The 27,469-nt window shown below is 37.4% G+C and overlaps 1 protein-coding gene across 4 annotated transcripts in view; it reads right to left on the bottom strand.

Annotated features, from left to right (window-relative positions):
• Positions 1-1,203: 1,203 nt before the first annotated feature.
• The window catches only part of RNLS (renalase, FAD dependent amine oxidase), a 247,445-nt gene continuing 221,179 nt past the window's right edge, over positions 1,204-27,469 (bottom strand). For 2 of the 4 annotated variants that reach the window (XM_001503139.6, XM_070262605.1), the window contains exons 6-7: positions 26,487-26,662; positions 1,204-3,435 (exon numbers count right to left, since the gene is read on the bottom strand). In XM_001503139.6, the coding sequence (XP_001503189.3) occupies positions 3,283-3,435; positions 26,487-26,662 (329 nt within the window). In that variant the 3' untranslated portion in view covers positions 1,204-3,282. Of the gene's footprint in view, positions 3,436-7,465; positions 7,687-11,460; positions 11,571-26,486; positions 26,663-27,469 lie in introns of all 4 variants that reach the window. The other 2 variants (XR_011437193.1, XR_011437192.1) reach the window with 2 other exon arrangements.

Here is a 27,469-nt window from a genome sequence, read left to right as displayed (position 1 = left end):
GGATCAGAGTGAGTCTGTAAGCTAACCAACTACTGCTGGTTTGAAATTCAGTGTCATTAGGATGCAGCTATTTCTCATAGTAAGTGCCCCCCAAAGAAGGAAATAAACCAGCAAATGAAAATAACGGGAATATAAATCATTTAGCCAGTACTTATGGAGACGTTATTCCATATTAGTCTCCTGTATATATTACATCAGGATTAGTGTTAGCTCTCCAAAATGAAACATCAATAAGAGGACCACATGGTGCTGACTGCACCTCCAACTAATATTTCAGTTCAGCTTTAATTATCACGTTCATCTGGCAGCAGCACGGTGCCACGTAAATAGAAATGGGTCATGGGAGGCCTGGGTTCTTGTCCTGGCATATCATTATCTGACCTTGGTTGGCCAATCTCTCTGCCTCAGTTTCCTTATTTTTGAAGTGTAAATAAGAATTCCCTGCTCTGCTTATTTCACAAGGGTGTTAAGAAGATGGAAGGTGGAGATATATATATACATACACACTTGGAAGAACGTAAAATACCAGATAAATGTAAAAGTGACCTTGTTTTTTTTACTTAACAAGGTAGTGGGTAGGCGGGGGGTGGGGACGATGGCATTTTGTGCAGAAGGCTTGGTGACTCAATGAAGTGTCTTTTTTTCTCTCAGTAATATCTGGTCTGGGATTATTACTGCTTTCTCAATGTTTTTAGACATACTTCTCCCCTTCAGAAATGCCAAAGGTGAAAAATACTATTCCACTGTTATAATTTGTCACCCTTGCTGCCTGAGCAAGACATGCATAGACAGTTCAGTAATTAAGCTTTTCAACACTGCATCATAAAGTTTTATCCTGGCAAAGGCTATATTTATCAGCTAACGAGTATTAAATCACCCCACTGCTCAAGCCGTTTCTCACTTGAATATGCTCCTTTCCAAACAGAGCAGCTTTCCTTGGCTGGTTTGATTAATAAAAGTTCTTGTTCGGAAATATTGTGCTGCTGTGTGGTCCTGCAGGGCTGACATACATACATGTTGGCAACTGTTCCAAAAGGTGCTGACCCCTATTTCTCAGGGGACTTGGATACTTTAGCCCTGAGTCTTTTAGGGCACCCTGGCCATCTGAGCTTCCTGGCCCTCGGGGATGGCTTCTGGCACAAGATATTCCCATATCCTTTTCAATTTCTAAACGAGAAGCGATAAATGAAAACACAGAACGCAAGCATTTGGTACAGTTTATTTCCTGATTTGAGCATCACGGAATTGGTCTGTTCCTATCAGAGATGGATCTAAATATAAAATGAGTTTTCAAAATGATTAAATTAGCAAAGTGACAATGATGTACATACTAAGCAGGACTGAGTCTTTTCTCATATTGCCATAGTCTTCTCAATGCAGAATTATTAGGGAAACACACTTAGAATGAATAGATACTAAAAGTCATGAGTAATGGCTTAGAAGAATATTTTCTCTAAGTAACCCATCCCACTTTCATAAATCATTTTCTTCTCTCTTTGGAGGATATACATTCATGAGACGAATATAACATTGTTCTTAAAGCTTCAGGCTACTTTCAGTCAAATGGCTCCAGAATTATATTACTTAAAAACAAACTAGTTAATATACTTGAATGTATTTTCTATCATATTTTAAGGGTAAAACTAAAATAAAGGCAAATCTTAATCAAATATGAGTCAAAATGATGAAAGAAATCTCAATAATTTTCATGTTATACCAGAGATCACATTAATTTCCCTTTTCCTTTCTCTGCTTTTAAAAATAAGCACCACACGTAGGCATTACCGTTTTTCATCATTTAATTCCTAAAAGGACACATATAATAACATTCCACAGGATCACAAAAACCCCTTTTAGATACATAAGCAAGTTCTGCCCATGCTCATGTATCTGTATATATGAGAGTGGGCATATAAGTGTGAAACTTTACATACTATCAAGATAAGAAGTCTTCTGTTGAACTTTTCTTAGTTTGAGAGGCTGCAACAATTTCTTTCCTTTCAAAATGGTAAAATAGAACTCACCATTTTGTTTTTCAAATTAGCAACAGGTAGCTTGTTTGGAAGGCTGGGGATCAATTTCTCTCCAGCCAGCAAGTCACAGGGTTGTCACTGAAGCATGTGGGTGGTACGCTGAATCACTAAGTTGGCAAATATTGAACTATTTTAAGTGCATCTATTTTCTGGTTCAGTAAATTTTTTTGTTGTATTAAATTCATTAAACTTGACACTGTCGAAATGCCACAGCACATACTGGAGCGCCCATAAAGGTAACAGCACCAGGAAAGGAGGTAGCAAAAGCTAAAGATCGATATATTTCCTCTCAGTTTCTATTTAATTTTTATCTTTCATATTAAGATTGGATTTTTTTTAAGGTTAAAAAGTATTGTGCAACTTGGAAAGTCAAGTTGAATCTGGCTATTTTCTGCAAATTTGAAGAGGATGTTCTTTGTCAGTCAAGTTGCCCTCCAAACTTCATTCTTAGAGATGATGGGATGTATGACCCACAATTCAGGACATTTAATAACTTGGAAGAGAAATAAGAAACAAAAATTACACTCTGTTATTCACAGTTTGGAGGAAACTTGTAGTTCACAATTTGCAAAAATATTGAATCAAGGACATACTTGAAGATTTATAATGAGGACTTGATCATGATTATTCTTTACTTGGGATTAAAATTTTCAAAAGGGTAATGAAGGTTTTGGAATGTGAACTGTTACTTTGATCTGACATAATTTTGGAGGAGGGTTATTTGTTATTCTCAAGCTCTCCTTTTCCTCCAATAAGGAGTAGTCATGGCAATTCCGAAAAGAGGCAAAAGGTGTAAGGTACAAGGAATTCTCATTCTAGCAGGGGTTGTACCTATTGAAATTATAAAATTGATTTTATACTCCATATGAAAAATGACAATAAATAGGGGCTGGCCCCGTGGCCGAGTGGTTAAGTTCGCGCGCTCCACTGCAGGCAGCCCAGTGTTTCGTTGGTTCGAATCCTGGGCGCGGACATGGCACTGCTCATCAGACCACGCTGAGGCAGCGTCCCACATGCCACAACTGGAAGAACCCACAACGAAGAATACACAACTATGTACCGGGGGGCTTTGGGGAGAAAAAGGAAAAAATAAAATCTTTAAAAAAAAAAAATGACAATAAATAAAGAACAATCTTCCAGTAATTTTCTCTCAATGAAATAGAAAACAAAACAATCAATAACAGAAAATTGTGAAAACAAAAATTCAAAGTAGAGAATAAGGAGAATGTAGAGAATAAGGATACAGGCACTAAATATGATTCTTTAAAGCTTCCAGAACACAGAGGGCAGAAGTGATGCAGCCATCAAAGTTGGACTGAGTAAATCCATCCCCTCCACACACGAGGAAAGGTTTGAGATGAAGAGTCATTTGGCCAGGATAGTCGGTAGCAGCATTTGTAACCTGAAAAAGTAAAAGAAAAAAAAAGGATTGCAATTGCCATTCTGTGCTCCAGTGCTGCTGCGTCAATGCCTACCTGAGGAGGGCTCCTCTACTTGGAAAAATCAAAATGTTTCACAATGAGCAACTGCAAACAAAACCAAGACCCCCTAACTCCTCCCCTTGCCCAAGTGTTTACATTGACATTCTTAAATGTTTACATTTTCAGTTATTTATTAAGATAATCAGAAGTGTGTTGAACTTCAAAATTAGTAGGCTATGATATACTAAATTAGTTAAAAGTACAGTGATTTTTTTTTGTAAGGGGAAAATGATATTCATGAAATCATTCACCAATTATTGAGTACCTGCTATATGCCAGACAAGGTGGATACAAAAGAGATTTAAGGGAGGTGTCCTTAAGGAGCTTCCAGTTCAGCATGACTGCTGGCACAGAACAGTGTCTAAAGGCTAACTAAGACAGAGTGAGGGAGAGGGTGCCACAGGGACACATGGGAGGGGGCCCAACCCAGCACACTCAGATAGAGAAGGCTTCAAAGACAAGGTGCCTGGTCATTTCACTTGAGTCCTGAAGGATACAGAAAAGTGTGCCAGTCAAGGAAACAGGCATAGGGTTTTCCAAAGAGAAGGAGCAGCATGTGTCAGTGCTCACAGCCTATGGGCACTAAGTCTAGGAGAACAAAGTCTGTTTAGGAAACTGCGCGCGTGTGTGTGTGTGTGTGTGTGTGCGCGCGTTGGGGGAGGGGTTGACTGGAGGAAGGGAAATGGTAGACAGGCAAGATAAGACAAATATAGTGCCTCAAATTTTAAAAATTTATAAATCAAAAATTCTATTAAAAATGCAGATTTTACTATCTGTAAGCCAAAAGTGGGGAGAATCAGCTGAAGTCTGGGACTTATTCTATTTTGTAGAATCAGGCTTATAATATGTGAAATGATGAAAAAGGTATAGAGGCTATTCCTGGAAAAAAATATTCTCAAAATTAGAATAGATGTTGATAATAAGCAACCACAGTCAGAAGAATGAGCAGGGGGTACATGTAGTTATCTAAGACACAGACGGTTTGGCTACCGAAACACCAAAAACTCCCTAAAAAGACAAATTACACAAATCTACTATAAAGGCAATTTCACTCAGGACTGCTTTCCTGCACAACTTCAGGGGGTGCCATTCACACAGATGACAACACAGCAGTTCTGGTCTCTCTCATACAGTGTTTGCATGGAGCATAAGAGTATGGCCCATGAGGATTTGCTTGTTTAAAAACAACACAAAAAAATCCAGAAATGTAATAAATGCTATTTGGATTATGAAGCTGAGATTTTGGTTCTAAATAGGCTGAGTTAGTACATGTTTTTACAGTTTTTCTAAAACCAGAAAAACTTGCATAGGTATTTTTTTAATGTATATGCCATATTTTACTTTAAAAAAAGATGTAGTATAATTATGTCCTTGTTGAAGCTGTAGAGATATAGACCTTTAAAGACCTGTGTCACCCAGATGCAAATGTAAAATGTTAAGAGTATCCTCTCACTTTTCTGGAGGTCACTTGATAGCAATATCATCTATCAGACATAGCAGATAATCTTTTTTTTAAATTAAGCCATAGTTTTATTATGTTGAATTGTAATTTCTCTTTTTCCTAGCTTTATTGAGGTGTAATTGACAAATAAAAATTGTATTTATTTAAGATGTACCACTTGATGTTCAGATATACATATACATTGTGAAATAATCACCATAATCAAGGTAATTAGCAAGATCTACTCTCTTAGCAAATTTCAAGTATACCATACAGTATTATTAGCTATAGTCACGTTACTGTGCATCTTGCATAACTGAAACTTTGTATCCTTTGGTCAACATCTCCCTATTCCCCCCTCCCACTAGCCCCTGGCAATCACCATTCTACTCTCTGCTTCTATGAGTTTGACTATTTTAGATTCCACATATGAGTGAGATCATGCAGTCTTGGTCTTTCTATGGCCGATAATCTTGAAATCAGCAGAAAAGATCTTTGAGTGGCTAAAAGAGATAGCACATAGTGCAGACACTGAAGCACAGGCTTGGATGTTCAATCAGAGCTTTTAATCTCCTGCTTTAGATGAAATTTAAACAAGTTGGATGATTTGATTTGTCAGTGAAACACTAAGGGAGGAAGAAAACTGCTAGGTTCCTATATAATAGAGATTTCAGAATGCGACAACTGATAGTCTGAAGGCAAGCGATGCTATATAAACACTCAAAGGCCAGACAGCTCTGGAAAGAAGCCTGGCAGTTAGGGGCCATTTAATGGAGGGGCAAATAACATTCTGGCTCTTGACAGGCCCTGAGGGTGCCTGCTATTAGTTTTCCTGCAATCATTAACACTCATGATGATGGCCCCGATATTCAAGAACCAATTCTAATATGCATAAAGCATTAACTGTCAGAATTTCTTGAATGTTCACTGCATACAAAATGCTTTACATGCACACCCCATCTAATTCACACAGCAACCCTATGAGGTGGTTACCATTATTCTCATCTTATAGATAAGCAAGCTGAGACTCAGAAAGATTGTTACTTGCCCAAGGACAGAAAGTTAGAAGGTGAAGAAACAAGGATTGGAACAGAGCAAGCTGACACCCTTCCAACACTTTCAGAAATATTTCCATAAAGACTTGATTTAAGCAAAACAAAACAAAAATGTTTGATGGTCACTTAGTTTTATGCATTTGGAAAATTCACATAAATTGAATAACTTATTTATCTGTATTCATATATTTACAGATGTGTGTCTATCTATGTATAATTTATACACACACATATATAAATCTCCATTTGTTGTAAAGTTCTGATGATACATTTCAGTTGATATCCCTGTATAGATAAACCTTGGCACTATTAAACATTACACAAGTATTAGGCAGGAGGGAGCTTAAGGGAAAAAGTTCTGCCTAGGGGTGAGCTGGTAATTTATCGGTGCTGTGTAATTTCATTTGATGACTGGTAAATGCCAGATGCCAGATCACATGGCTGAAAAACTGGGCCACTGATTAGCCAGTCTGAAGTTTGGATGAAATCAATCTCACTGCATTTAGGTGGAATCACCCATTTTGCAATTACCCAATGAGGAAAATATGAAAACATGAGTGTGTGTTGGCAAGCTTCTTCATCCATGTGAAGCAGAGAGCCCTGCAGTGGAGGAGCACGTAATTGTCAAAGCCACAGTCTCTCACAATAACGCAGCCTTTGGCTATGCTTCCAGCCACAGTGAGGAACCACAGCTCTATGACTGTGTTTAAGAGAGATGGCGGGGCTGAAGCAACCCCTTGGAAATCCAGGTTGCTTCGGCTCACATGTGTGCCAGGGAACTCTCGCTGCAGATGCTGATGCTCCAAGGTTGCTAATGTAATGTTTCTAATAAACTTAGATGATGACTGGACTGGGCATATAAATTTAAAGCAGAAAATTTAGTTTTATTCCTAAGCTATTTAAACCCATGTGAGTGTGTTTTATGACCTCTCTCCACCTGCAGAATAAAATGCAAACTCCTTAGCCCCACATGGAAGGCCTTTCATAACCAGATTGTATCTCTATTCAAGCCTCACCTCTTCCACTTCTCTCATCTTTGCCACACGTCCTGTCTACACTCAAACTAAGGTTCTTTAAACGCACCCTTCTTTGTTGTGCTTCTGTGACTTTGAATAAGCATTCTGCTTGGTGATGTTGTATTGTTTCCTCTCTTTTCTGCCAAGTAAATTGCTCATCCTTCAAAAATCAGCACAAATGTCACCTGCTCTAAGGCCCTTCTCACTCTGCCAGGCAGGGTAAGTGCCTTTTCAGCACGTTATTTGTAACTATTATGATACGTGCTATTTGGCACTGTAATTATGTCCATGTCTGTCTCCCCGCCTAGACTGTGTGCTCCTGAGTATGGACTGTGATGCACTAATCTTTGTATTCAAGGCTGAGAATGGTGCCTAGCCCATATTAAGTGTGCAATAAACGTTTACTGAGTTAATAAAAAAGACAGAATATTGTACACACAGTTGATCAAATGCAGGTCTTCACAGGGAACCAGCTACACAAACAGTGTTATTCAGAGGTGTCCGTAGAGACGGCAGAAGCTCAAATGGAGGAGCTGTTGTATTTAGAAGGCTCTTGATAATGAGGAATGGATGGCTGTCCTCTCATCTCTGATAGTGAAGTGCATTCTGTGAATTTCTCATATGTCATGTAATAAGTTGAACCACACAAACTTACTGCTTCTGTAGGTCAAAAATGGTAAAAAAATTGTCAATTTTTATATGGTTTAACCTAATAGTCTCTTTGTATCATGATTATTAATTGTAAGAATTCACACAAAAAAGTCCCTTTGGTGTTAGCATGAAATTAGAGATGAAAAGAAAGAGGGAGGCAGACACGTAGGCTAATGGGTATTTCCGCAAAATGATAGATGATAATTAGCAAAAAAATTCAGTGACACACATGACAATGTGCACTCTTCCTTCCATATGTAAGCTGACACTTAAAGCTTGTCGACTGTCAGACATCTACTCATATGGAACAATCTTGTTGGTTTGGCCTACAGAGCAGCTGTATTTTGGGGTGATCAGTTCTAGCTGACTATCCAGTCCATGATTTGGTTACTTAAAAACAACCTTTCTGAAATATGGCAGTAGTTCAAGTGGGCCAGGTAAGAATTAAAGTCTCATAAGTTCTAATCCTAAATGTACAACTAACTTGATGAGAGAACTTGGACAACCTAAGAACAATCAGGTTCTTGCTGCTGCATTTCCTCATTGGTTATGGATGTAAATTGTACCTCTTTTCATTGAACCTAAGGCATCATCAATTGGAAGAGGCACCGATATTTTATGTACCAAGGAGAAAGAAAAAACAGTGTCAACATGACACAAAATTTTATTTTATATTTACTAGAAAAGTTCTTTTAGACTTATCTACACGTATATCTTTTGCAAACATAAAAAGGAAATAAAAGAGGAATAGGTTGGCTAACCCTTTCCAAAAACTTCTTCACATTCAGAGTTTGACTTCTCTGAAGCATCCTTTAACTCAGAGTTGTCAGTGTCCGTGCTCTTCCCCACACAGTCTGTCCTCTGAGCTGCCTTGAGCACTGGCGATGCAGCATTTGTTATAAGAGTGCTCCACTGAACTGTCCTTCTGGGGTTTTCTTCCAAGCTGCTTACACTTGTTCTGCAAGTTCTGATCGTGCACTTTCTCTTCGGTGGGAAAGAAAGGTTTTCAGACAGCAACCAGGACTCATAGTCTTTTCTCAAATGGTCCTTAAATAATTTGTTAACTTAAATATCAAGGGGTTGCAGTGGTGGTCCCACTGTCAGACCACTGGAAATAACCAAGTTCACATGTGTGACAACTAGATCCTGACTGTCTCCTGGTGTATACTGACTTGATGGCACCTTAAAATCGATGAAATATGGCAAATATTAAATAGGGTAAGGGGAGAAGTGTGTTGAATACCTAATAGTTAGTAAATGCATAGCAAATCAAAAGATAATGAGTGGCAGGAGCCTTTAAGCAGGGCCTTTTCAGGTAAGCAGCATCTCCGTGTCAGGACTTCTAACGTCTTCAGCATTGCCGGTTTGAATCCTCCATTTTCTCAGTTCATCCAAATGAGCAGCCTCAGGAGAAACTGACAGAGATAGACTAGTTATCAGAGAATCGATTTGTTCATTTACAAAGGTAAATGTACCGATTCCAGAAGCAAGTCTGGTTGTCTTCCCAGACCATTTATCTTAGTAGGCAAATTTCCTCAACTGTATCATGGATTATAGGGTGACACATGTGTGGCAAATCCTGACAGACATCACTAATCAATTGTGGCATTCTTTTCCACTGAGCCCAGAAGTGGCCTCAGCATCCTTCTCACTTCATTGTTTCAGGCAGCCACTACCAGTCAATTGGAGTTGACACTCGAGAGGAATCCTATATACCAAACCTGGATTAGAGGACTGCAGAGCAAACACATAATTAGAAATAGGGGAATTAAACACTCCTTGCTGTTTTTTTTTCTCTTTTCCCAGTAAGCCAGGATAGTCTGATGCATTGCCTTTGTCCAAACTAGAGATATTTCAATGCCAAGAATTAGGATCACATCAGGAGCCATTTCCTCTAGATGCTGCTGGAGGCTCAATTCCAATTCCTTCTAATAACCTTCTAATAATCTCCCTCCAGATCACTGCCCTTTCATGGGTCACACAGGAGCTTTGATTGCCAAGTGAAAATAAAATACAGGTATTTTGGCTACAATTGAAATTCCACAAAACTGCACATTAAAAATATCAAGGCTTGTGGGAAAAACAGAGTTGGGGCAGATAACTCAAAACCTATAGAACTCTGAATTAAACACTAACAAAAACAAGAAACATCATAGGAAAGGGATAGCACAGCTAACATTCTCCTGCCTCTGCATCTAGAGACATCTTTGCAGCCTAAACTCTGGGGCTTATGCTTCTCCCTTTGAGATATGAGCCCTGGCTGGTAGTTGCTTCTAAAAGAGACCATTTTGATCTAAATTGGATGTGGCCTTCTTCACCAGTCTGTCATTTTACTAAAGGGGAAATATCTTTGTGGTTTCTTCATCGCAATCTCACCTTTGCCACAAAGCTTAACATGGTGGAAAACCCAGCAGTTCTTGAGGCCTCTGCAATAGCCACTCTTTGCACTAAAGAAAGGCACCTCTGGAGATTTTCAGTTTTTTCCTTAAGATCTTCACATTTGCTAAAGTCTTTCTCTTGGCTTGCGAGAAAGTTACCCTGATCACTTGAAACCATAAATATGTACAAAACCAATACGACTCCCCCGCGATACTGATCTCCTATTTCTCAGTTACATTTGAAATAATTCACATTAAAAAAGAACCCAGGTGCTGTAAAAGACTGAGTACTTTTACTGCTTTCTTATGTTACCTACATTCCTGAGGGTCACTTGAGTTAGACTTGGGTTTGCCTGAGTCTTGACAGCAGACCAAGATGTCTAATCCATCACTTCTGCTTTTGATACTCACACTGCATCTTTTTAATTGATTTGTATCGATTCCAATGTCTGAGGGTGACTCCTTTCATAAATTGTCCTGGGATTCCAGGGAAATCTTATTGTCTCCTGGTTGCACACTGACTTGATTGGGGCAAACTCTGAGCAACAATGTCCTTGCATTGGCATTTCCTCTGGCCATTGTATGTGTGAAGTACTGAGCACACTGGCAATATGAATAGCTAGGAAGGCTGAGATGGTATGGAGCTGATTCATACATTTCCTCACTTCCCCTACTCTGCTGCCAGTGTAAACCTGAACCCATGCCATGGTACATAAACAGCAGAAATTGAATATTTGGTTAACTTATTCTTTTATAGCCCCTATGCAAAGCTCAAAGGCAGTGGTTCCCAAAAGTCAATCTATGGCAAGAAGAAAAAAATAAGGAGAATTATGAGCTTTCTCATAGAGCTAAATGAATTCTGTTTATAAATTTGTCATGAGGTTGTATCTTTACTATTTTTTTGGTTATACTTTTCATTAAATTCTTATAGCTGTGTTTCTGCTTTTTAAATTCTTAATTGTAGAATAAAAAGATAGTAATATTATACTGGAAGTGTTTAGAGGGATTTTACTGGACCATGAAATAAAAACGCTTGGAACCACTGTGCTTGATGTGGCTCAGAGCATAGTCTGTCAGCATGAGGAAGGTTTTCCATTAATAAGGGGTGGGGGCTGGCGGCAAAGGTCAGCTTTGAAAAACCATCAATAATCTCAGATAACAGAAGACATGGTGAGTAAACGAGTAATTTTTAAAAATGGAATAAAATCTGGTGTAAAACTTATTTCCCAGAAACTTGCACAATCTCTCTTCTATACAAATATTAATCTAGATAGAGTTAGAATCGGAGGTAACATATTCTTCATTTGTTCACCTGTGTCTAAATATTCAGGTAGTGACCATAAAAGTGTGGAGAAAAATAGGGATTGGGGAAAAAGACTTCATCAAATGTGGAAAAAATACCTACCTTCAAATTGTATGTACTTAGAGAGTAAATGTGGCTTGTATTGATTCTTTGTATATATCTCTCATTCTTAACATATTCCCAAGTCATGATTATAAGCATCTGTTATACGCCTGTTTACAAAGACAGAGAGAAATGTAAATAAATAAAGGAGAGACCAGAGCTAATGTTGATCTCAATGGAAATGTCTGTTTACAGATTTATAGATAGGGAACTAATCCAGGCACTCCTAAAAAGATGAGACTTCACTATTGTGTCAATAATGAAAAATACTGTCAACCTCAAAGCAAATTTCCATGATACAGGAAAGGAAGAGCTGAGAAATGAAAGTTGAATACAGATTTTTGTTCAACAAAAACAAATGTTTTCTATTGGTCAAATTAAAAATGTAATGTTTCTATCCCTTTCTCTTATTTTTTAAGAGTCCCTCTGGGATTTGATGAAAATACAATAAAATGTTGCTGATTCCTCTACACTTGACTCACCAAATTGCAATTTGGTAAGAGATATTTGATATTTAAAATCTTTTTGTGTGTGTGTGTATGTGCTGAGGAAGATTAGACCAGAGCTAACATTTTTTGCCAATATTCCTCTGCTTGCTTGAGGAAGATTAGCCCTGAGCTAACATCTGTGCCAATCTTCCTCTACTTTATACGTGGGTCTCCACCATGCTGTGGCAGATCCTACCCCACCAACCTGGGCCACTGAAGTGGAGCATGTGGAACTTAATCACTATGCCACAGGCTAGCCCCCTAAAAGCCTTTCAAGTCCTCAGAAATAGCAAGCTACGGGGGCTGTGTCTCATTCATTTTTGGATTCCCAGCATATATTACTGCATTGTACATGGCTGGTATTGAATCAATGTTTGCTCAAATGATGTATGTACACAGGCCAACAAAAAACTAATTCAAACTTTTGAAACTTTTAAACTCTCAGGGTTCAAATGGTCTTCAAATGTGGTAGAAAAATATTTCTTCTCTATGAAAATAATTTTCTTTGGCTTCTCAGTTTCTAAATGTTCCTTTTTCTTTCTGAATTACCATGTTGCTAACCTCCTTCTATTTCATCACACTCAGCCCCTCACCATTCTGAGTTCTTGAGCAGTTGCTGTCTTCAAGAGACCGCTCTTCTAGTGCCCATAATCCTTGCTCTGACATTTACATCCTGACCCCTCGAAAGCTGAATGCCCTGCCTCTAGTTCGCCTTTTGTAGACTCCAGGCAAAGGCACCAGTGCAGCAGGAATCTTTGAATCCGTCTGAATTTCAAATAGGAAGTGAAGATGGTTTCTTAGCCAGATAATTCATCCTCCTCTTATAAAAATGCCATGGTGAAGAATACCTTGAAAAGTTGCGTAAAATATAACTAGACAAGTGTGTATGTGTAAATGTACATGTGGGGGTATTTTGGGTTATACAGATATTTGCCTTTATTTCAAAATATGGAGACCACAGTGACATAGTCCATGCTATTTCCATAGTGTAGGGCTAAGCCGCAGTGAACCTGCACAGACACAAAGTCTAAATAAAACTTTAAATAGCATTTTTCCTGGGAGATGGTAAATACATTCTTGAAAGCTATAGGTGTCAGAAGGAAAAGAAACCAATTTATCTGGGTGACCTAGCCAATTTACGTCTATATTTAAAAAAATTCTTTCTTAGAATAGTCAACTTTCTATGTTCAGATTTTTCATGGCACAGCCAGAAATCATACACATATGTGATATATTTGTTACATTATTTTAAAAAAGTGATGATAAGAATTATCTCTTAATCATACCTTGCATGTTATTGAAGATAAGTGATACTCAGAACTGGGATAATAATGATAAATTGAGGGTGCTGATTATACCATTTAATCTACTTTTAGGTATATTTCCTTAAAAAATATCACATCTCTTTTGGTCACTGATGATCTGAGGCTCTCAGTCCTGTATTATCTTATGTTACAGTACTTAATATTCATAAAGAGCTTTGTCAACACATGGATGCTTTCCTGCAGAGATGCACATTTTTAATTGGTTCTTATGTATTATGTTCATCACCCCGTCTTGCCTCTGTTCTACTCGTCTCCCCAGTGCTCTATTATATTTAATGGTGATTTCATAAACCTGTTTCTTTGTTGTGCTTTAGGGAAAGGTTTACTTGTATTGTGGGCTCCTGGCTACAGAGCTCTATATCTGGTACTACAGAGACTTGCTGTAAAATTACTATTGGTTCGAATACCCTAGGTGTGAAGAAAGTGATGTGGTTTGGTCAGTTCTCAGTGGAGCTTTTCACTTTATTGGTAGTTGTCTATTCTATTTTAATAAACCATTGGGTAGATGCAGGCAGAATGTGCCACAAATCAATTATATGATCCATGTAGCAGCTTTAGTGGCCTCGAACTGCGAAGGACATATTTTGCTGAAATTGTATATTCAATTGCCGAAGTCTACATTGAATCCATTTAGATCTATTCTATCTTTTAAAGTCCTGAAAACACTGGAGCAGTCTATTTTGATGAGGACTTGTTCAGAACAATCACACAATAAAGAATGAGATACTGTTTTCTCTGGTACTGTTGCAGTAATAACGGACAAAACAAGAGTCGTACTACCTAGCTTCCCTTTTGGAGTTTTTAATTTAATAGAAAATTGTTCTGCCTTCAGCAAGTTTTAGTATGTTCATTCATTAACTCTTCAAATATTTGTCGTGTTTTTAAGAGTTGCCAAGCACTGTGTGAAGTGTGAGAGTATAGAAGCCAGTTCCTAGCCATAAAGTGATTTAAGAGACTGAAATCCTTTTGTTTTTATCTAAATATAAATGTTGCACCACAGTCTTTCAAAGGATCAAATTACTTGGGATCCCAGGATGCGGAGGGCCAAAAATGCTTTTGATTGTGAGTCCGGAGATAAACCTAAAATCATCTTTCCTACTCAACTGAGCCTAATCACTGCTTTCCTCCCAAGTAAGTTTGTAGCTGCTTAATTTCCCACTAATTCAATCCTTCTTCATCCCTTCTCCCATCTCCTTTCCCTTCTTCTTGACAGCCCAGAAGCATAGCTATTATTTCTTTCTGGTTTTCATTCATGGTGAATGAACCCAATGGCTTTTTGTTTGGGCTGTGCAATTATGGCAAAAAGGTTGCAGCTATTTTGATCTTCAGGTCTAGAAACACCCTTCTTTCTACTTCTAATACTGTGAAAATAAAAGGGTCAATTCTTGTGCTCCTCAGAGACACAATAACGGAGGATGAAAAACAGGTGGTTTTAAAAGTCAGCTTAATTGAGGTATAACTTAAGTACAGTAAAATTCACCCCTTTTTATGTGTATAAATTTTGAGAATATACACAGCTGTAGTAATTACTGCTTTAAACAATTCATTTGTGCTCCTTTGCAGTTAATCCCCTTCTCCCAGTCACTGACCTGGCAACCACTTATCAGTTTTCTGTCCCTATAGTTTTGTCTATTCCAGAAAGCCATATAAACAGAATAATATAATATGTAGCCTTTGAGTTTGGCTTCTTTCAGTTAGATAATTCTTCTGAGATTCACTCATGCTATTGCAAATATTAGTAGTGCATTCCATTTATAACTGAGTAGTTTTTCATTTACGGATGCACAACAGTTTGTCCATTTACCAAGTGATGAATATTTGGGTTATTTCCAGTTTTTGGCAATTATTAATAAAGCTGCTATGAATATTCGCAAATAGGTTTTTATGTGGATGTATGTCTTTATTTCTCTTTGGTAAATCCCTAAGAATGGGGTTGCTGGGTCATACGGTAAGTGTATACTTAACTTTGTAAGAAACTGTGAAACTGTTTTCCAAAGGGGCTGTGCCATTTTGTATTCCTACAGTGATATGTGAGAATTTCAGTTGCTTCATATCCTCACCAGCATTTCGTATCTTCAGAGTTTTTGATTTGAGCCATTCTAGTAGGTATGTCATGGTATCTCACAGTTTTAATTTGTAATTCTCTAATGACCAATGATGTTCAGCATTTTTTTTTATGTGCTTACTTGCAATCCACATCTCTTTTTTTGTGTGTGTGGTAAAATACACATAACATACAATTTACCATTAGTAATAGCCACTGGCAAATACTTATTTGCTTTCTGTCTCTATGGATTTACCTATTCTGGTTATTTCACATAAATGGAATCATTCAAGATGTGGCCTTTGTGTCTGGCTTCTTTCACTTAGCATAATGTTTTCAAGGTTCATCCATGTTGTAGCATATATCAGTACTTCATTGCTTTTTTTTGTCCTTCAAATGTTTAATATGTACACTTTAATATAATTTCCACTGGATCTTATTATTAGAAATATGTTAAACACATATTTACCACATAACGACTGATTTCCTTATTAAGGTACAATTCATTGCTTTTTATGGCTGAATGATATTCCATCCTATGTGTATAGAACATTTTGTTTATCCATTCAACAGCTGATGGACATTTGGGTTGTTTTCACCTTTGGCTGTTGTGAATAGTGCTGCTACAAACATTTGTATACACAGTTTTGTTTGAATGCATGTTTTCTTTTCGGTATATACCTAGAACTGGAGTTGCTTGGTTAGATTGTAATTCTATGTTTAACTAGTTGAGGAATCACCAAGCTTTTTCACAGTGTCTGACTAGTTTTTATTCCCATCGGCAAAGGTATGTACATTCCAATTTCTCTACATCCTCACCAGCACTTATTACGTTTCTTTTTATTAAATATTCTCTCCAGCCTAGTAGGTATCTCACTGTGGTTTTAATTTGCATTTCCCTCATGACTAATAATGTTGGGCATCTTTTCATGTACTTACTGGCCATTTGTACCCTTCTTTGGAGAACTGTCTGTTCATTTGCCCATTTTCAAATTAGACTGTTTGGTTTCTTGCTGTTGAGTTATAAGAGTTCTTTGTACATTCTGGATAGTAGACCATTATCAGATAAGTGATTCACAAATATATCCTCCCATTCTATGGTCTTTTCACTTTCTTGATAATCTTTTGATGCACAAAAGTTTTGAATTTTGATGAAGTTCAAAGTATCTAGTTTTTCTCTTGTTGCTTACGCTTTTGGTGTTATAGCTAAGAAACCATTGCCAAATACGAGGTCATGAAAATTTACCCCTATGTTTTCTTCCAGGAGTTTTATGATTTTAGCTTGCATATTTAAGTTTTTGATCCATTTTGTGTGAATTTTTGGATATGGTGGGAGGTAAGGGTCCAATTTCATTCTTTTGTATGTGGATATCCAGTTGTCCCGGACATATATGTTGAACAGACTATTCTTTTCCCACTGAATGTTTTTGGGAACCTGGTCAGAAATCAATGTACCATTGGTATGGGTTCATTTCTGTACTCTCCATTCTATTCCATCGATCTATATTCTCATGTCATTGCCACACTGTTTTGATTATGGTAGCTTTGTAGTAAGTCTGGAAATTAGAAAGTTTTGAGTTCTCCAACTTGTTCTTTTTCAAGACTGTCTTGGCTATTTGGGGTCCCTCGCACCTGCAGATGAATTTTTGGATCAACTTTTCCATTTCTGTAAAGGTCACTGGGATTTGGACAGAGACTGCAGGACATCTATAGATCACTTTGGGTAATATTGCCAAATTAAAAATACTTAAAATCTTAAAAATATTAAGTCTTCCAATCTATGAACATAGGATGTCTTTTTGTTTGCTTGAGTCTTCTTTAATTTCTTTCAGCAGTGTTTTGTAGTTTTCACTGTAGAACTCCTTTACCTCCAATGGTTAAATTCATACCTCTCCTTTAGTGAAGTGTTCTTTCAAATCTTCTGCCCATTTTTAAATAATTAGGTCATTTGTTTTCTTATTAGTGATTTGTGAGAGTTCTTTAAATATTCTGAATACCAGTCTTTTACCAGAAACATGTTTTTGCAAACGTTTTCTCCAAGTCTATGGTTTGTCTTTTCATTTTCTTTAACAGTCTTTCAAAGATATTCTTTTTAATTTTGATCAAGCCCAATTTATCAATTCTTTCATGGTTTGTGCTTTTTGTGTCCTATCTGTGAAATGTTTGTCAAATCCAAGATCATAAAGATTTTCTTTTGTATTTCCATCTAGAAGTTTTATAGTTTAAGGTTTTATATCTAGGTCTATGATCCATGCTTAGTTAATTTTTGTATACAGTGTGAAACATGGACTTTTGAATCCAAAGTGAGTGACATGTTTCAGTTTCTATTTTGCCACTTACTAGTTGTGTCATGTTAGGTAAGACATTCAGCATTACCTCAGCTTCCTCATTTAAAGCAAAGATAGTAATATTTACTTCCTGATCTGGCAGAACTGTTTTGAAGATCAAATGAAAACAAGTATAAAAGTGCTTTCTAAAATCAGCATATAAATGTTAACTATTATTATTTCTAGCTGACAGCAGCAAAAGAATGATGGTATAAGAATGTGTCATGATTGGGGGAAAGCCAGAACTCAGGCAATTACTGGCATTAGCTTTAGAAGCATTAGCATTTTGGGCCAGCCCCGTGGCGCAGCGGTTAAGTTTGCACGTTCCGCTTCGGTGGCCTGGGGTTCACTGGTTTGGATTCCAGGTGCGGACATGACACCGCTTGGCACGCCATGCTGTGGTAGGCGTCCCACATATAAAGTAGAGGAAGATGGGCACGGATGTTAGCTCAGGGCCAGGCTTCCTCAGCAAAAAGAGGAGGACTGGCAGTAGTTAGCTCAGGGCTAATCTTCCTCAAAAAAAAAAAAAAAAAGGCATTAGCTTTTAAATAGATCTAGGTTTGAATTCCAGTTTTGCCACTTCCTAGCGAAAGAACCTCACACAAGGTACTGAGGTGTCTAATTCCCAACTTTCTCACCTATGCAAAGGGGAAAGAGTATAAATTCTACAGACTGGTTGGTGGATGAACGAGTTACCTACATGCTCAGTGAGCTACAGAGAGTAGGGGATTAATAAAGGGAATTTTTGAAAGGGAGAGAGGGAATGAATATAAATATAAACATATAGATATATATATATTTATACAGTCATATACAGGATAATGACATTTCAATTAACAACAGACCACATATATGATGGTGGTCCCACAAGGTTAGTACCATATAGCCTAGGTGTGTAGTAGGGTATATCATCTAGGTTTGTGTAAGTACACTCTATGATGTTCGCACAATGACAAAATTACCTAATGATGCATTTCTCAGAATGTAGCCTCATCATTAAATGACATATGACTGTATATATATAATATACATAGTATATAATATATACATAGTATATAATAATACATAGTATATAATATATATACTGTCTAGTAAAATGATGATGTGGACTGTTATGGTTTATAGAAGTGCTATAACAGATGATGGCAAAGACCAAGGTGAAAACAAAGAACTCACCTTGTACTCTCTTGCCTCTGGGAAAATATACATGCTGTTGGAGCATCATTCTGACATCATTCCCTTTGCCTGTCTGACTTCATCTTGTAGGATTTAGCTCAAGTGACACCTTTTTTTAGAAGCTATTTATTACCACTTTCTCCTCAAATCTGCTCTGTATTCACACAGTACATTGTGCATACCTTTCTTATAGCAAACTACACTATATCATGACTATCTACTTATTGGTCAGACTTGTGGATTATATGGGAAGCTTCTTGAAGGAAGGGAGCTGTCTTTGAGTCTTTAGAATCCAGTATAATGTCTGCCATATAAAAGGAGCTCAATAAATTTATGTTAAGTGAAATGATGAATATATATTATTAATTTCTAATGTGGCTGTAAATAGCTTTTGTCAACTGAACTTTCTTGTTTGTTAGTTTTATAGCATAATACTGATATTCACTCTAAATAGACTAAGTTGATTTACCCTTTATGGAAAAATGCTGGAATAGGACCTATTTGTCTTAGGGTGCCCACACCCATATAATAACATCCATCATCCAGTTTTAAGTAGCAATACTGGGTGCAAATGAAAATATGTAGCATTTGTTCAGGAAGAATGACACAGACTCCTTTTTAAAATTTCCTATAAAGTAATACTGTTCAAAGTAATGAGTTCTTCTGAAAAAGTGCGATACTGACTACATGGCAGGGTATGTCAGTCCCATGAGTACTGGAAAAAAATGATTTAATTAAACTCATATGTGTTAAAACATTTAATAGCTCATATAATGTGGAATTTTTGTGAAAAGGGGAAACACTGCCCATATAAACTTCAATTAAACTGTGACTGTACATCTTTAATTCAACGATCAGAATTTCTCAGCTGATGATGTAGCTTCCTCATAACAAACTGAAGCAACTAGTTAGTTATGTACCAGTGACAAAGAGGTGAGAGATTACTCAATGGAACGCTAGGACTGACAGCTGTTAGATTTCCTGCTGTTGAAAGGCTGGGTCATGCCATAGTCCACTGATCCCAAAGGGCCTGTTTTGGCCTTCCATAGGTTACTGTAAACTTACGGCACATAGGCAAGTGTGCTCTTGTGGCTATAATTTCATGCCAGGAAATGTTGACTCATGGCATAAATGTGTTAAACTACCAAACACTGGAAAATGTGCAAGTTAGTTTAGGAACGAATGGCAAGAAGCTGAAAAATCTATCGGCTTAAAAAAAAACCCAACTGACAAGAGTTCCTTGTGTACACAGGGATCCATCACTTTTATCTCACCTTTTTCTGATGTTATTCAATAATCCCTGTCGTATGATTAAGTGCCATAGCTCTTGGCATTGAATCAGTCCTTCTGAAACATCCCTGTCCAGAACTATCTGCATATGTGAAACACAGAGAAAAGAAAAGAGAGAAATTCTGGAAAGAGAAGCCAGTGACAAAGAAAAAAGAAAAAGTGGGATACCTTGTAGGCATGAAGAGAGATAATCAAGAAAAGAGAGCAAGGGACACATAGAGCTAAGCTACTAAGTAAGAAATGACCATGGAAGCGTCTTCACCCCACCTCCTCTCCTCCTCCTCCTCTTGCTACCACTATTTAGTAATATTTATTGAGAACTTGCTTTGAACTAGTGTCTGTAGTACATGTTTTCTACTGTTCTCTCATTTCATTCCAACCACAACCCTATGAGGTAGGTTCAGTTGTTCTCATTTATAGATGGGGCCCTGTGGGCACAGAGTAGCAGTCTAGCCTGCTGAAAGGCACATGGAGAGCAGAGGTTTGAACTGAAGTCCATCTGACTCCAAAGCCCAAGATCATAATCATATTACATTATTAAAAAATCCAGGAATTATAAAGCACAAATATGGGAGAAAAGTCATAGGATAGTGGCAGAATGACCATAAATGTATGATTTTATTGTGGAAATAAACTATAAAACAACACACCTAATGTGCTTTAACCAATAAACACAATTGACTATTGTGTTTCAAAGTACTTATCCTAGAAGGTCATATGTTTAAATCTGTAATGATTTACTGGCCAATGTCTTTTAGGGGTACCAGCTTTAAAATGTTTTTAGAATCAGCTTACCAGCCACACTAAAACAGATAAATACAAAAAGCTATATTTCTTTAGTTGCATCTCTAAAACATTTAAGAAAATTGTAAAGATTGACCATCCATTTTATCAAAAATCTTTAAGTCCAAAAGACTTTGGTTGTTCCTAAAACATCATATTCAAGCTCAACTTTCAAAGGCCTGATTCGACTGATTAAATGCTGAAGAATATGTGTCAGGCTCTGAAAGAGATGCCCAATCTTGTTGAAGGAAGGGTGTAGCGTATCAAGGTGACTCACTATTTTGAAAGGGACAATCCTTTGAATTTATAGTTTTATTATATTCATACAATCAGTCGCTGCTTTCCAGTTCCAACCTACCTGAAAGAAGAAAATGAGGGTGATACAATCGAAAATCCATAAGAAAGAGAAAGAAAAAATGAAAATATCAATTACCACCCTACCTTCCAAAGACGAAATTAGACACAGTTACCACCAGAAAGTAATCTCATGAGGGAATAATATAAGCATATGTGTGGTCTCAGGCTCTTCCGTGTATACACAATCCTCTCCTCTACCAAACACAAACCTCAAAGGAAAATTCTGGCCTTAAGCTATCGTACATTTCCTTTTTGTTCTTATATTCCTTCTAACTCCTGAGCAGTACTACACCAACTGAGGTAATCAGTGGGGGGAGACCTGAGGAAGCCAAAATGGAGAATTTACATTGAAAAGGGCAAATATTTCCTTGTCTAAAGGGAAAAAAAAAAGGATACAGTCAAAAGTGAAGAATATGAATGGGAAGCTAAAGAGAGGAAAGAGAGAAAAAGAGATAAATTCACATGGTTGATCGTTAGGAAAAATTTTATGAGGAATTAAGAGTTAAGGGTACAAAGAGAAGATTTACGGGAGCTTCATGAAGTGGGATATGTAAGGAATGAGAAGAGAAACGTTAAAAAGTACTGCTGAGGATGCTGAACTTGGGATACTCTTTCAAGTTCTATAGAGGTAGTAGTAAACATTGGAATTATTTTAAATTCCTTTTGGTTGCGGAATTGTATTTCTTTGACTGCAACACAAGACTGAGCCATGAGAGGCTCTTGATATACTCAGTTATGGTAATAAAATATTTATAGCAGGTGTTCTTAATGCTGGATTCATGGGAAGACTTTAGGTTGCTTACAAATCCTCACAATTGTATGCAATTTTTGTGTTTATGTGTACATGCATATTTTGAAATGATGAGAATAGTCATGTTCATAGCTTTTATCAGAGAGAAGACGGCACAACCTCAGGGCAAAAGACCAAATGAAGAAATGCAACCACAGAAGATAACTGATTTCTAATTCTACCGAAAAGCTTAATAGGCTAGTCCAAATCCCCCTTATTTTGCCAAAGATAGCAATGTATTCTTTCACCATGTCCCTTTCTCCTTCCCCTCTCCCTAAATTCCTCTCCACATCTCCTTGGTATTTGAAAATACATTCAATGATATTTAAAAAATAAAGTAATCCATGAATGTGCCAAATAAAGCGGGGGAAAGGGCCACTGACATTTTCGGGAATTGAAGAAAGACAGGGGAAAATTAGAGTTAAACTTACGAGCAAATCAGACATTTACTATGGTTTGAGAAAGGTATCATCATAGACTCTGAAAAGCACAGCAAATAGTAGGGGTGAGAGTGTTAGGGCTATCAAACTGATTAAATGTCCCTAGCCAAGGTACATGGAAAGGCATTTCTAGTTATTACTCTTCTGCTGAAAGGATTAATATATCATACTTGTTACAGAAACCTAAATTCAAGGCATCACAGCCTAGGCATCAATTTATATTAACTGGATAAACATTTAAATTATGGAGGGCAAATAGCTGCAAAAGGGAGGAACTGAGAACCATGAAAAATATGCCATTGCTTTGCTAAGTTTGTTTGAACCACCTACTCAAGTGTTTTATTCAAACCCCAAAAGGGAGGCGCAGAGCAGCTCCAAGTCTTTCAAACACGCCTTCTTTCTTCATCTAGCTCTTTCCTCATTTAAGAGCAGCACCCACAAGAAAGCACAATTATCTTACTCAAGACAAAAAAATTCAATTTAGTGTCTTTGGAGAAGGCCTTCAGTAAATATTAGTCTCTAGGGTCCCATCAGTAGAGTACTAGGCATGTTGTAGGCATTTGTTAAATGCCTATTGAATAAATGAGCAACCAAATGAATAAATGAACAAACATCTTTCAACCCCCTGCTTCCAATGTGGATACATGACTTTAGAGGCAGCACTAGGCAAGGGAGAGCAACATCAGGGAAACAAGAAACTGTCCCCACACAAAAGACTCCCTTATCAAAAGACATTCTGAGTAAGAATATCATTCAGATAGTAGCCACTTCCTTAAAGCGGCTTGAGCCTTAAAAGGCTGATGCTCTCCCCAGAGGTTTTATGAGGGGAGTAGGAGATACTGCCTCATAAAGGCTACCAAGGAGTTCTGGGGAAAAGAAGGGTATATAGGCAGAAATCATGCTCCCTCCCTCCTGCCCAAGGATGTCCACATTCTAATGCACAGACCCTGTAAAGGTTATGTTACATGCCAAGGGAGAATTGAGGTTGCAGTTGGAATTAATGTTGCTAATCAGTTGAACCTGAGATGGAGAGACTACGCTGCATTATCCAGGTGGACCCAATGTAATCACAAGGGTCCTTAAAGGAAGAGCGAGGCAGAAGAAAAGGTCAGAGTGATGCAAAATGAGAAGAACTTGACTGGCTGTTGCTGGCTCTGAAGATGGAGGAAGGGGCTTCAAGTCAACGAGTGTTGGCAGCTTCCAGAAGATGTACAAGGCAAAAACAAAAGTGGATTCTCTCCTAGAGCTTACAGAAAGAAACACAGCCCTGCCAACACTTTGATTTTAGCCTAGTGAGAGCCATCTTGAACTTCTGACCTCCAGAACTTTAAGATAATACGTTTATGTTGTTTTAAAGCTACCGAACTTGTGGTAACTTGCTACGGCAGCCATAGGAAACAGAAGTCAGTGAAAAGGAGGGAAGGACTCAAGAGGCAGGTAGACTGGTTTTGTCATTACTAGTTATGGGACTTTAGGGAATTTATTTCATGTTTTTGAGGCTTTGTTTTTCTCATCGCTGTAGTGGGTTAAAACGAGCAACCTCATAAGGCTGCCTTAGATATTAAATGAGATCACGTCTTTGAATTGCCCAGCTCCAGGCTGGCCACACTATGGTGCTGATCATTACTCATCATTGCTATCTCTCTTTCTCTTCTTCTTCCTACCCTCTACAGTCACTGGGTGCCAAGATGCAGTGTAGGGATCACAAAAGAAGAGAAAAAGGGAGAAAAATAAAATGAATGGAGATAAAGAGTCAAACCACAGGGGTCTAGGATGGGGAATCCACATCACTCACCACTGCCTGGGGCAGGGGACACCAGTTCAGTGGTCTATCTGGGATTTTGTAAAACGAAGGTTTGAAGGGCCCTATCATTTCTTTGTCAAAGATAGAGAAGAAAAGGAAGGGGGTGGAGTGTGAAGAATAGGAGAAGGGGTAGGGGAAGGAAGAAAAGAAAAGAATCACAGGGTGAGACCCAGGCTGGAAGAAAACATGGGTGGGATTTCCCATGAAAGGAGACTGTACCTCTACTCAGAAATGAGGGCAATTTCAAAATCAGTTGGCTGTTCTTCTTTCCTTTTTGTCCCTGTTTCTACACCATACTTCCCTTCAGTTTAAGAGCTACATTAGATCATATTCATACACAAACATCTATGAATTCATTGAAGGTAGATCATGTGTCCTGGGATGGCAAGAAAAGAGGGGTACATATATTATGTCACATTTCAAAGGTTAAAATGGACCTTTTAAAAGCACTGGAGAAATTTGGGAATAATAATTGAAAACTAATTAGATGCTATTAAGTCTCTAGACCTGTCATTAATTATTTCTTTTTCTAAGGTGATGTGGGAGATTATTTATCTATCTATCTACATACCTATCAATCTCACAACATAGGTCTGATCTTTGCCATAAATGACAATGCTATGGTCTGTAGAATGATGCTCAAGGTACTATGAGAAGTGTATGAATAGTGGAAAATGCAAACTTCTAAGTTTGAATGACAACTTATTGCCTTTTAGGCTTTGCAGCTAACGTAGATTTCATGACTACAGAGCTGTATATGTACTGGGATAATTTCAAGAGAGAACATCTAAATTGTAATAAAAATCATTGTTAGGGTTTGGATGTACTTTGTGTTCAAGGATTTTTTATTAAATTTTGTGATATGGCACAACTTTGAGTAGGCAATTTTGTGGTTAGCCCAAATCTGTTTCTATTAACACAAAAAATTTTAAGAAATAACTAGATTTTAAGCCATTTTTTCAGTTTATTAATAAATTGTTTTAAGGAAATCACAAGAAGAAACACACAAGCCATTGTTTCTTTTAAAGGAATATTTATAAATTGCGAAGTGACTTGCTGTGTAATATATCCAGCTTCAAATTATATCAACAAGATTATTTGCCTGTCTTCTTTTTCAAGCCAAACTAAAATTGAGTTAAATATCACTTCAAGACACTAGCTATTGAGATTTTTCAATGCTTTTAAAAGGAAAAAGTCAAGTCTTCTAAAGTGACCATGACATGTTTAAGTAAATATTTTCCCCCAAAGGTTCACTGTATAATTTAACTTGAGAAGATATGAGTAAACAGATAGACCTGCTGTAATATTTTAGGAAGTAATTTACCATTTCCTCTGATTTTGGAAAGCCCTTTAAATACACAAAATCTGCTGCGATTTCTCACATCACTTTCTCTAAAGGCTTCACAGCTTGGGTAACCAATGGTGCTGATAAATCAGCTAATCAATGGACCCAGAAATCTTAGGGAAAAAACAGACAACTCATTGCTTCTTTCCTCCTTCTGCCCTTTACTCCATTGTCCCCAAATGACTTCACAACTGAGTTTACAGATCAAAAGGCTTTTTCTACAAATACTCAAACTTCTGTTGGAATATGCAGAGATTTTCAGAAAAGTCAACATTAACTTAGTGTAAAGAGCTTTAAGTTTGAACTAGTAGAGTGATCACCAGGTTCATCTAACCCTGAAAACAGCTCAACTAGCTGCTCCATACAGGTATTCATCTTTGTCCCCCAAAGAGCTCTGCTGGCAGCAGTCAAAACCAAAGTGGGAACTTAATACAAATGAAAATTGTGGTAGCAAAATACACTTACAAGGTTAATTTGACATATAGCAAAAATTTGAGAGGTTAGAGTGGTTTCTATATAACCACAGTACTGATTTAGAAAACCCCAGAGAAACAGCTGCATTTTGATATATAACCTGCTTTCCTGCATAGGAAACCCCAGATTTTCAGGGTGTGTAAGTCTTACGAGGCAAGAATTTGAACAGAACATTGGGGAAAAGTGCATATATCTTTTATTGAGAAATAACGGGACAATAAAACCTGTAGAAGTTTACACTTACGCATTGGGCAAACGTGTATTTGCTCCAAAGATCATACTGTTAATTTCCTTTAGAGAGTGACAAAGGATGAGAAAAAGTAAAGTCAATTCTGCTGACTTATTAAGAAAACTGTACTCATACCACTGGATTCTCTGATTACCTGTGAATGTCTCCATTTCTGGCATTTGGTAGCAACTGGTGGAGGCAAACCTGGCAAAATGTCTTCCAGCTGCTGGAAGATTAACTCCTGCACATCCTCAGTGCTGTGCTCCAAGTGTGTAACTCCAAATGGAACAGTCGTGTGAACCACAAGGGAAGGCCCGATTTCCGATGACTCTGGTGGAAGAGGAACATAAAGACTCATCTTAAAGGGGGTAACATAGAAGTGTCTCTCAGCATTTCAATCCAGATTTAAGAACTGATCACAATAATCAGATAATAGTCCAATAAACGGAGGAAAAACAGGTTCTAGTCTTTGAAGTATAAAATGAGGCTATTTCTGAAATTCAAAATAAAGCTTCCCTAAAGAGGAGGACGGATTCAAGATTTGTTTTAGAGAACGATTTTTCAGGTCTTGAGAAAGAACTGGAAGGAAGGGTAGGAAGAACACCAATATGTACTGCCTTGGGTATAATTAAATTTATTGGAGATGTTCATCTTCTCTCATCCACTAAACTATAAGCAATTCATGGCAGGAGCCATTTCTTATACACAGTCTATATTCTCCTTAAGTTGTGAAAACAAAATAGATGTTCAGTAAATACTTATTGATTTTATGTTAAATAGATTGCAAAAATATTTTGTTGAAATTATACAAATGCCAGAATAAAATATCTTCACCGCTTTAAAAAAAAATCAAGCTTCTCTCTAAAAACAGGCTTGACCTCATAATATTCTTTATATTTTAAGTGGCATTAAAAACAAAAATCTGCCTCATTCATAACATGGAGCTACTTTCCATTTTTATTTGCCATTGAATTTTTTTTCTGTATTTTCACAATTACAAATGATGAGTGTCTGCTTCGTATCTTTCATTCTTTAGTAGAATATGAGAAAGTCAAATAAAGTTTGAAGTTGAAAGCAAAGTGACTGGGGCATTAGAAATACAATCTTGTAAGAAATGATAATGAGAGTTTGCCTGTT

This window comes from Equus caballus, chromosome 1 (assembly GCF_041296265.1).
Source record: "Equus caballus isolate H_3958 breed thoroughbred chromosome 1, TB-T2T, whole genome shotgun sequence".
NCBI classification, from domain to species: Eukaryota; Metazoa; Chordata; class Mammalia; order Perissodactyla; family Equidae; genus Equus; species Equus caballus.
The sequence above is the reverse complement of the archived record's forward strand: the minus strand, read 5'-3'. Positions and strand labels throughout refer to the sequence as shown.